General features: G+C 42.4%; 1 protein-coding gene across 1 annotated transcript in view; it reads right to left on the reverse strand.

Annotated features, from left to right (window-relative positions):
- The window catches only part of LOC146035519 (coagulation factor VIII-like), a 215182-nt gene that overhangs the window by 121708 nt on the left and 81431 nt on the right, over positions 1–12043 (reverse strand). The window contains exon 9 of the mRNA XM_083159025.1: positions 5136–5265. Coding sequence (XP_083015151.1) covers positions 5136–5265 — 130 coding nt within the window. The remainder of the gene's footprint in view (positions 1–5135; positions 5266–12043) is intronic.

The raw sequence follows: 12043 nt of genomic DNA on the forward strand, positions 1-12043 counted from the left end.
GCTGCTGGACCCAGCAGGCGGCAGCGCAAGATTTCAAATAGCTGGGACATGCAGGGCTGTGAATACAGCTGGGCAACTCCCGGCTCTCTGCTCAGCTGTCAGTGCTTACAGTTCTTCCCAGTGGCAGCTGTTCCCCCCCCCCACCCCCTGTTACAGCAAGCAGCTCCTGCATGCCTGGCGGTCTCCGGGGGGAAAAAATGACAGAATTGACATGGGGGGGGGGGGAACCACCTTAAGAGGAGAGTGCGTAGACGGAGACCGCTCACAGACGCTTTTCTCTTAATACACCACTATGTAATGTCTAACTCTTTGCTGATTCAGTAATCTTATCTTTTATTATCTTTGATTTTTAAAATGACAATGCATTTACTAGCGAGACACAGCTAGTAAAAGCAATATTGGGCATAAACATGATCAGCAGTGTTGGGTTTTACAACATACCTTTTCGTTAATAAACCCCAAAGTCCATTTGGAAAGATGAAACATAGTTTTTTTAAACTAAATTAAGGATGGTATCTAATAGTTGGTAAGAGTCATACAGCCAGAACTATTCATTTACTGTAACGTTCTAACATATAACAATATAATTTACTTCTTTACTAGGTGACCTCAGACAGTACTAGTAATGGAGGCGAACATACAGAATCGTCGTATGAATCTGAGGATGCAGAAAAGGTCTCCACGATCAGTGATACCAGTTGCTTTTCCTACAACTGGAAAAATGAGTACAAGCAGCATAACAGATCTCCCCTGCAAAGTCTTCTACACTACAGTATGTAGGCAAATGGCTGCGCAGGCTGTGTTATGTTCCCCAATAACACAAAAAGAAAAGTCACTGAAATGACTGGAAGAGAACATACAAAAGGTTTTTTGGGGCACGCTTTATAAATGTAATAGTGTGGAGTGAATTATTTAAAACTTAACTTTTATTAATTTGTTAAGCTAATATAAAGGTGCGTCAAAATACATACAAATATAGGACAGACTTAATACACATTTAATAACATTAATGCAGTAACACTGTTGTGGTATTGTGGAAAATTACTGAAATGGGCGAAATATTGATTGAATATTTGTAACGTTATATTTTAATGCTTGTTAATCGTGAATAGCGACAATGCACAGTAAAATAAGCATTATGTTTGGAGGTAGTTAGGGATTATTGACGCTTGACACTTTCAACCCAGAGTCCTTATTGTATAGACGCTTAGTGTTCTGACATATATGGGGCGGTCCTCAGGACAGTGATGTTCCCTGTGATAGGTACTTCATTCAAAGATATGATGTAAGGATAGGAGGAGCTCCTTGGCCAGACAAAGTGTGCTTCTGCTGTCTTGGTAAGTTACAACACTGGGGGTGAAATGTAATAAGATGAGAGATTCAGAAAGTGAGAGATTTGGTAAGAAATCTCCAGTTTTTTTTAAATGTCAATGATTTACACTGCAAAACCAGTTTGATTTTGCAGTGTAAATGATTTACACTTTAAAAAAAACCTGGAGATTTCTTACCAAATCTCTCACTTTCAGAATCTCTCATCCTATTACATTTCACCCACAGTATTCCCTGTGGGTCCACCCTACAGGTACTAACCCGGCCAATCACTGCTTAGCTGCTGAGTTTGGAATGGCGACCCAGTGATGTATGGTAGTAATTATCCTTAAGATGAGAGAGCACCAGAGTCTTTAACAAGGGCTTAGATGTGCTTCTGCTTTCTGTGGAACATGCAGAGAACCTCTCTGATACCACAAGGAATTGCAAGGTGGTCAGATGCAGTATGGCAGATGAGAGAGCATTGAATGATGAGAATTGAGAATAAGGTGGGTGGGTGGATGTAACTGAACCCTCCTTCTACTATCCACCATCTACTGCTTATAACCAATGGTGGATGAGAGTAGTGGGATCCAGAGGCCACCCCCCAGAAAGAGGAAAATTGGAAATGACACTTGTTACTGTATATAAAGATGGAATGTACCCACGTTACAGATGTGAGTTGCTGCGAATGGTGTCAGTAGAGATTAATTGAAGAATTGTCACCACTTATAATACATACTGATACAACACATTTAAATCTCCCCAGCAGGGGTTAAGTTTTGTCAATGTTCTAAATGTCAGCAAAGAAAAGACTACAACAAGCTGTATATATCCTACAGTGCTGTGATATGAAATTGGACACAATTTAAAACCAGTAATGGATTAAGTGGCAGTTAGTTAGGAAACACATGTGAAGAAAGGCAATGTTGCTAATCTTACTGCTATATGTCCCTACTGAGGATAGAGCTGTGTGGTCTATCTCCCAGGTGGGTGAAAGGGTACCTGACCGGAAACCTGATGTGTCCGATTACAGTTCATGGGGCATGGCACCTGCGATGGGTGGGATGGAGGTTACAGCAGGGATTCAGAAATCAGGCCGTTTGCCTGTATTTTTTTGTGTAGCACAGTGCCTGCGTTTGTGGATGCGGGAGCCATTTGCCGGAGGATGATCGCCGGGACTGGGTGCAGAGAAGGCCTATCAGAGGCGTCAGCTCACACGTGTTTCACCTGGGCTTTGTAAAAGTGATGCGTCACTTTGACAAAGCCCAGGCGAAACACATGACTGCATTATTGTTATTAAATGTGTCTTAAGTCTGTCATAGCTCTATTTTTTGTCAGAGCTCTATTTTTTGAAATACAATGATCACAGACTCTTCATACATCTCAGGGCGTTGCTTAGACCTGATCACTGTTGTGCGTTTTCTCTATTACTTAGACCTGATCACTGTTGTGCGCTTTCTCTATTAAATCCATTATTGAATAACTGCGCATGTGTCTGGGCTGCAGCGTCAAACAAATAAGCAATTTTTTAATTTGCAAACCTAGCTGCATTTTGATTGACAGGAACTCACCATTTGTGGGTGATAGCCGGTGAGTGTCAGGAAAAATGCAGGTGTGCCCTCGGGCCTTCCTGCTTCATTGCTGCAGTCACTTCTCACCAGCCTCCACCACTGGCAGAAATGGAGCCGGAGAATGGAGAATACCTGAGCCATGTTGCCCAAGAGCAGGCAATACGGTGTGATGCATATTGTGTATTTTTGGGCATTATGATATAAGGCATATAGTATATGTGTGGTATTTATTGTGTAAGGCATTACAGGGAAAGGCAGTAAAATGTGTAAGGTGCATTATGGTGTGTGGTATAATATGTAATGGGCTTTACTATGTGGTGCCTATTATGTACTGAGCATTATTGTGGGAAGTATAATGTTTAAGTGGCATTATGTTTGTGGAATATGGTGCAGGTGGCATTACAGTGTGAGGCATAATGTGCAAGAGGCATTACAGTGCATTCATATTGTGTAAGGGGCATTACAGTCTGTGGCATATTGTGTAAAAGGCATTATGGTATGTGGTATATTAGGTAAAGGGCATTATAGTGTTTGGCATAATGTGTAAGGGGCATTACTATAAGGATAAAATATGTCAAATGTCACAGGTGGAGGATCGGATGGAATCGTGTGAGTTACCGGGACCACAGATGGATCAGGATAGGTAGGGTTAAAACAAGCAGGTTTAAGGGAATGACTTGTTCATAAATGGAGAACACTCAAATACTTCTTTGAGGAGAATGGGAGAACAACATAAATAGGAAGCAATAAGTTCTTGCGGAGGAAATAATATGAAGCAATAAGTTCCTGCGTAAATAATATGGAGCAATAAGTTCTTGCGTAACTAATAACGTTGATGACGGGATACAGAGGGGACTGCAACCGTGAAGGAGACCAGTGGGAAGATTTGCAGTTGAACGGAGAGATCTGTGGCTTAAATAAGGCTGGAGTAAGAAACGGACCCGATAGTGGTCGGAGTGGAGCAGCGAGCCGGATCGGAATGTATCAGCGACCAGAGGTGCCAGGCTTCGGCCACGGAGCACGGGGCTAGGTTGGGAATACCAAGGCACTAGGACAGTCAGGAGGTCTCCCAAAGGTGCAGCTGGCTCAAGAGACTTTTTGTTCTGACACAGGTTTGTCTAGGCAGCATCCCTAAGTACTTCGGGGGATGGCTGCCATTGGCTGGAATGTCAGGGAAGCCAGGAAACCTCCCAACCTGGCCAAAAGTAGTTTGCCCATACTTTTGCCCTCAACAAAGATGGCGGCGCCAGACTCCCGGCGCCACCTGAGCATACTCTGGCTCTCCACAGCACCCCCGGCTCTCCCTGCCACCGGATACAGCCCCAGACCCCCGCCACCTGATGCCAACCCCAGGGGACCTCTGCACACAGGACAGCCGCCGACAGGCACAGACGGGTAAACCACCCGCTGTGTCCCGTGGCGGTGACCTGTGACATCAAATAATGCACAGGGCAGAATGGCACCAGATAAGAGGGGTTAGGCAGGCAAATGTCTGGGTTCTATTCTGGGTTGATATGGAGCACACATACAGTAGTAACTGCTCTCCATCTTAGCCATGCCCCCAGTACTATATTTTTTAATATTATTTCAATAAAAGGATATACATTTTTATGGGTAATTACCAAAGTGGTTGGCAAATGAAGTCTTAACATAGTATCACCATGAAATCTTACATACAATGCTTGGCATACTTAGCACAACACCACTATACTGCTATCAGACATCATTTTGTACTTTTGTTGTACATACTTTGTATTGTACCTCCATCACATCAAAATTAGCTTTTAGTAAACTCTCCACAGCAATATTTCTACATATAGATGTAGCTACTCTTAATGTTGCCGGATCGACATCGGCATGTTTTTTGTACCAAATTTGCACCTGTGGCATGGAATCACCACGCTGTCATATCTCCACTCAATGTGTTTCTAAGATCCATGGGAGTGAATAAGACGCATGTGCATTGCAATCGGATTGCGCCAATAGCCAAAAGTGTTACATTGGTGCAGCAATGATTAGCGTGGCTACATCTGTAATTGCATTCCAGAAAACCCAGTATCACTCCCATACATGCCAAATCATTGGTGCCATGTGGAATGAAACATTGTTCATCATCCACTACTGTCTGTCATCACGTTCTCAGGTTTCTATTGAGTGATTCTGAATTCCAATTTCACTTTATGGATTTTACATATCTTAAAAATATAATTACATTATCAGTAGTTTATAATATATTATTATGTATTTGTTTACCTGGATTTGATCTCCAACTTCTCCTCTAAGCACAGGCCCAAGGATTCCAGTTCCAGGCATTTCTGGTGGTTTTAAGTGGGTAAATCGGGCATTTGTAAATTCTCTATACACAACCTTTGTGAAATGGGTGCTGCATGGGTTAAGATAAAAATCAGGAAGAAAATGAATAAAAGCAAAAAATACAGAAATTAAATAATACTTAATGTTCTGAAGGAATATACCTATTTGCAAAGAAAGGAAACTATATGTAAAACAACGTTTTACATATTATTTATTTATTAACAGATTCTTATATAATGCATACATATCATGCAGCGCTTTACAGATTATAGTTGAACATTCACATCAGTCCCAGCCCCAGTGGAGCTTACAATCTATATTCCCTACCACATGTACACGCAAAACAAACATTCTAGGGTTAATTTTATTTTATTGGAAGCCAATTAACCTACCTGTATATTTTTGGAATGTGGGAGGAAACCGGAGTACCCGGAGTAAACCCACGCAAGCACGGGGAGAATATACAAACTCCGCACAGTTAGAGCCATGGTGGGAATCGAACCCATGACCTCAATGCTGTGAGCCAGTAATGCTAACCATTACACCATCCGTGCTGCGATTTGTGTGATTATGTGTGATTTGGGCTGATTTTTACAGCCCAAATTATCGTAATCAGGTGAAATTGTTCCCAAATCGCATAGTGTATGGGGGCATTAGTTAACTCCCAATAATGCACTGCACAGTCAGTGTGCCTCAGCTCCAGATGCTCAGCACCATTAATCATTGTCGCATTGACAGATAGGTGAAGAAGCTGCAGCACTACCCCCACTGCCATGCACAAAACCTTGAGCTAAAAAATAATAATAATTTTTTGAATACATGCCAGCCACATATACAACGCAACACAACGCAAATTCAATATAATTTAATGTGTATGTCTGCCCCGGCTTTAGTAAACAATGAAATTGATCTGGTTTTGTTCAATGATCTTTTCAGGTTACTGTTGTTGAAGACAAACACACTACAGTCTAATACCTATAAAAGCTGAATAAATAACAGGGCCATTACTATCTCTTATAACAGAGAGATATAACTTTGCACCAATTTTTTTTTAATTGCAGCATGTTTATTAATTATCGGGACTTGGTCCAGATGTTTAGAATTTTTTTTATCACTGCATGTAGCTCAATAGTTAAAATGTTTTACTGTGCTATTTTGGTGAGCAGCTCCATATTGTTAAATACTGTATATCAGTGGTAGGCAACTGGCGGACTGGGGTCCATCTCCAGGACAGAGATGCGGACCGCCTACACACTCCTGAAACTGCAGCGGTCCCAAGAATGCATTCCGGCGGGTGCGTGGGTGATATCACCGTGCACCTGCGCGCCACTTGTAAGGAGCTCAGTCGGCTCCATGTGGCGAAGCTGAGGGCCCAGAGTAATGTCAGGAGGGCACAGTGACAGCAAGAGGGCCCAGCACAGTGGCGTGGCTAGAAATTTTTCTACCCCCTGTCCACAAAAATTCAGGCGCACCCCAAGAAGAGGTGCGGCAATGGACTATGGGCGCCGCTGAAAGGCAATCCAGGCAGCAGTGAGCGCTGAGCTGGTCCTGCTCCGTGCCTATCTAATGAGCCAGGTCTCAAGTGTCCTAAGTATAGGCCTGTTAGTGAACAAATCATCGCCCAGTTCCATATGTTTCCCAATCCTGTAATTGAACATACTAATCATATCACCTCTCGAACTCTGGTTCGCCATTGAAAACATATTATGCCTGGTTAATCTATCTTTGTATTCCAGTGATTTGTGACCTTCTACTAGTTTAGTTGCCCTTCTCTGTACCTGTTCCAATTAATTTATTTCCTTTTTAAGGTGCGGTGCCCAGAACTGAACATAGTATTCCAAGGTGTGGTCTCACCAATGCCTTGTAAAGAAGCACTATCACATTGGAATCCCTTGAATCGGTACTTGTGTATTATCTCGGTGCCCCCGATTTGCATCGCTGGGCATTGTACAACCACAAAATTGCGTCGTATCGCATTGCATGCCATATGATCGCATGCGATGCAATGAGACGTGATTATACCCGATTTTTAACCCCTTCATGACAGAGCCAGTTTGTGCCTTCATGACAGAGCCCTTTTTTTCAAATCTGACATGTCTCACTTAAGTGGGGATAACTTTTTTTTGCTTTTACTTATCCCAGTGATTTTGAGATTGTTTTCTCGTGACACATTTTACTTCAAGTTAGTGGTAAATTTGGGTCGATACAGTCTGTGTTTTTTTGTGAAAAATACCAAAATATCGTGAAAAAATGGAAAATTTAGCAATTTGCAAAATGTTAAATTTTCTGCTTGTGAGACAAATAATCATACCACTCAAAATAGTTAATAACTAACATAGACCATATGTCTACTTTATGTTTCCATCATTATTTCAACTTCCTTTTAATTTTTTTGGACACTAGGAGGCTTACAATATGAATAGCAAATTCTCAAATTTTCAAGAAAATTTCAAACACTGATTTTTTTAGGGATCAGTTCAGTTCTGATGTGACTTTGAGGGACTTGTATGTGAGACACCCCCATAAATGATGCCATTTCAAAAACTGCACCCCTCACAGTATTCAAAACAGCATTTTAGAAGGTTGTTAACCCTTTAGGTGTTTCACAGGAATTAAAACAAAGTGTAGGTGAAATTTCAAAATTTCTTTTTTTTTGCAGAGTTTCAATTTTAATACATTTTTCTAACGAATACAGTAGATTTTACTAGAGAAATGTGACTAAAAATTGATTCCCCCAATTCTTTTGTTTTCAAAAATATCCTATATGTGGCCCTAGTGTGCACGTTGACCAAACCACAGGCTTCATAATAGAAGGAGCACCTACTTGATTTTGGAGCCTCCTTTTTATGAGATTTTTTTTTAGGCACCATGTAGGTTTCTAGGCACCATAAGTGCTAAAAGTTAGGAACCTCCCCCACAAGTCACCCCATTTTGCAATCTACACCCCTCAGGGAATTCATCTAGGGGTATAGTGTACATTTCAAACCCCCAGGGGTTTCACCAATTTTGGTACAACTGGGATGTGAAAATGGAAAATTACATTTTTTTACACAAACATGCAGTTCTGGCTCAAAATTTTTCATTTTCACAAGGTATGAAGGAGAAAAAGCACCCCAAAATCTGTGCCCCAATTTCTCCCGAGTACGGCAATGCCTCACATGTGACCAAAAAATACCAGTTGGGTGCATGGCAGGACTCAGAAGGGAAGGAGTGTTTTTTGGATTTTGCAGCACAGATTTTGGTGGAATGAATGGTGGGTGCTATGTTGCACCAATACAGTGGAACCCCCCCACAAGTCACCCCATTTAGCAAAGTACACCCCTCAGGGAATTCATCTAGGGGTATAGTGTACATTTCAAACCCCCAGGGGTTTCACCAATTTTGGTACAACTGGGATGTGAAAATGGAAAATTACATTTTTTTACACAAACATGCAGTTCTGGCTCAAAATTTTTCATTTTCACAAGGTATGAAGGAGAAAAAGCACCCCAAAATCTGTGCCCCAATTTCTCCCGAGTACGGCAATGCCTCACATGTGACCAAAAAATACCAGTTGGGCGCATGGCAGGACTCAGAAGGGAAGGAGTGATTTTTGGATTTTGCAGCTCAGATTCTGGTGGAATTTTGGTGGGTGCTATGTCGCATTAGCAAGACCCCCCAAGCACCAATACAGTGGAACCCCCCCACAAGTCACCCCATTTTGCAAAGTACACCCCTCAGGGAATTCATCTAGGGGTATAGTGTACATTTCAAACCCCCAGGGGTTTCACCAATTTTGATACAAGTGGGCAGTGAAAATGAAAAATTACATTTTTTTACACAAAAATGCAGTTCTGGCTCAAAATTTTTCATTTTCAGAAGGTATGAAGGAGAAAAAGCACCCCAAAATCTGTGCCCCAATTTCTCCCGAGTACGGCAATGCCTCACATGTGACCAAAAAATACCAGTTGGGTGCATGGCAGGACTCAGAAGGGAAGGAGTGATTTTTGGATTTTGCAGCTCAGATTCTGGTGGAATTTTGGTGGGTGCTATGTCGCATTAGCAAGACCCCCCAAGCACCAATACAGTGGAACTCCCCCACAAGTCACCCCATTTTGCAAAGTACACCCCTCAGGGAATTCATCTAGGGGTATAGTGTACATTTCAAACCCCCAGGGGTTTCACCAATTTTGATACAAGTGGGCAGTGAAAATGAAAAATTACATTTTTTTACACAAAAATGCAGTTCTGGCTCAAAATTTTTCATTTTCAGAAGGTATGAAGGAGAAAAAGCACCCCAAAATCTGTGCCCCAATTTCTCCCGAGTACGGCAATGCCTCACATGTGACCAAAAAATACCAGTTGGGTGCATGGCAGGACTCAGAAGGGAAGGAGTGATTTTTGGATTTTGCAGCTCAGATTCTGGTGGAATTTTGGTGGGTGCTATGTCGCATTAGCAAGACCCCCCAAGCACCAATACAGTGGAACCCCCCCACAAGTCACCCCATTTTGCAAAGTACACCCCTCAGGGAATTCATCTAGGGGTATAGTGTACATTTCAAACCCCCAGGGGTTTCACCAATTTTGATACAAGTGGGCAGTGAAAATGAAAAATTACATTTTTTTACACAAAAATGCAGTTCTGGCTCAAAATTTTTCATTTTCAGAAGGTATGAAGGAGAAAAAGCACCGCAAAATCTGTGCCCCAATTTCTCCCGAGTACGGCAATGCCTCACATGTGACCAAAAAATACCAGTTGGGTGCATGGCAGGACTCAGAAGGGAAGGAGTGATTTTTGGATTTTGCAGCTCAGATTCTGGTGGAATTTTGGTGGGTGCTATGTCGCATTAGCAAGACCCCCCAAGCACCAATACAGTGGAACCCCCCCACAAGTCACCCCATTTTGCAAAGTACACCCCTCAGGGAATTCATCTAGGGGTATAGTGTACATTTCAAACCCCCAGGGGTTTCACCAATTTTGATACAAGTGGGCAGTGAAAATGAAAAATTACATTTTTTTACACAAAAATGCAGTTCTGGCTCAAAATTTTTCATTTTCAGAAGGTATGAAGGAGAAAAAGCACCCCAAAATCTGTGCCCCAATTTCTCCCGAGTACGGCAATGCCTCACATGTGACCAAAAAATACCAGTTGGCTGCATGGCAGGACTCAGAAGGGAAGGAGTGATTTTTGGATTTTGCAGCTCAGATTCTGGTGGAATTTTGGTGGGTGCTATGTCGCATTAGCAAGACCCCCCAAGCACCAATACAGTGGAACCCCCCCACAAGTCACCCCATTTTGCAAAGTACAACCCTCAGGGAATTCATCTAGGGGTATAGTGTACATTTCAAACCCCCAGGGGTTTCACCAATTGTGGTACAACTGGGCTGTGAAAATGAAAAATTACATTTTTTTTACACAAAAATGCAGTTCTGGCTCAAAATATTTCATTTTCACAAGGAATGAAGGAGACAAAGCACCCCAAAGTCTGTGCCCCAATTTCTCCCGAGTACGGCAATGCCTCACATGTGACCAAAAAATACCAGTTGGGCGCATGGCAGGACTCAGAAGGGAAGGAGTGATTTTTGTATTTTGGAGCACAGATTTTGGTGGAATGAATGGTGGGTGCTATGTTGCATTACCAATACAGTGGAACCCCCCCACAAGTCACCCCATTTTGCAAAGTACACCCCTCAGGGAATTCATCTAGGGGTAAAGTGTACATTTCAAACCCCCAGGGGTTTCACCAATTGTGGTACAACTGGGCTGTGAAAATGAAAAATTACATTTTTTTTACACAAAAATGCAGTTCTGGCTCAAAATTTTTCATTTTCACAAGGAATGAAGGAGACAAAGCACCCCAAAGTCTGTGCCCCAATTTCTCCCGAGTACGGCAATGCCTCACATGTGACCAAAAAATACCAGTTGGGCGCATGGCAGGACTCAGAAGGGAAGGAGTGTTTTTTGGATTTTGCAGCACAGATTTTGGTGGAATGAATGGTGGGTGCTATGTTGCATTACCAATACAGTGGAACCCCCCCACAAGTCACCCCATTTTGCAAAGTACACCCCTCAGGGAATTCATCTAGGGGTATAGTGTACATTTCAAACCCCCAGGGGTTTCACCAATTGTGGTACAACTGGGCTGTGAAAATGAAAAATTAAATTTTTTTTACACAAAAATGCAGTTCTGGCTCAAAATTTTTCATTTTCACAAGGAATGAAGGAGACAAAGCACCCCAAAGTCTGTGCCCCAATTTCTCCCGAGTACGGCAATGCCTCACATGTGACCAAAAAATACCAGTTGGGCGCATGGCAGGACTCAGAAGGGAAGGAGTGATTTTTGGATTTTGGAGCACAGATTTTGGTGGAATGAATGGTGGGTGCTATGTTGCATTACCAATACAGTGGAACCCCCCCACAAGTCACCCCATTTTGCAAAGTACACCCCTCAGGGAATTCATCTAGGGGTATAGTGTACATTTCAATCCCCCAGGGGTTTCACCAATTGTGGTACAACTGGGCTGTGAAAATGAAAAATTACATTTTTTTTACACAAAAATGCAGTTCTGGCTCAAAATTTTTCATTTTCACAAGGAATGAAGGAGACAAAGCACCCCAAAGTCTGTGCCCCAATTTCTCCCGAGTACGGCAATGCCTCACATGTGACCAAAAAATACCAGTTGGGTGCATGGCAGGACTCAGAAGGGAAGGAGTGATTTTTGGATTTTGCAGCTCAGATTCTGGTGGAATGAATGGTGGGTGCTATATGGCATTAGCAAGACCCCCGAAGCACGGTGAAATGATGAACCTAATAATCCATAGATGTGTGGTATATTTTGAAACACTCCTTCATACATAGGCCGGGTT

Source organism: Crinia signifera, chromosome 9 (assembly GCF_055691185.1).
Source record: "Crinia signifera chromosome 9, ASM5569118v1, whole genome shotgun sequence".
In the NCBI taxonomy this organism is placed as follows: Eukaryota; Metazoa; Chordata; class Amphibia; order Anura; family Myobatrachidae; genus Crinia; species Crinia signifera.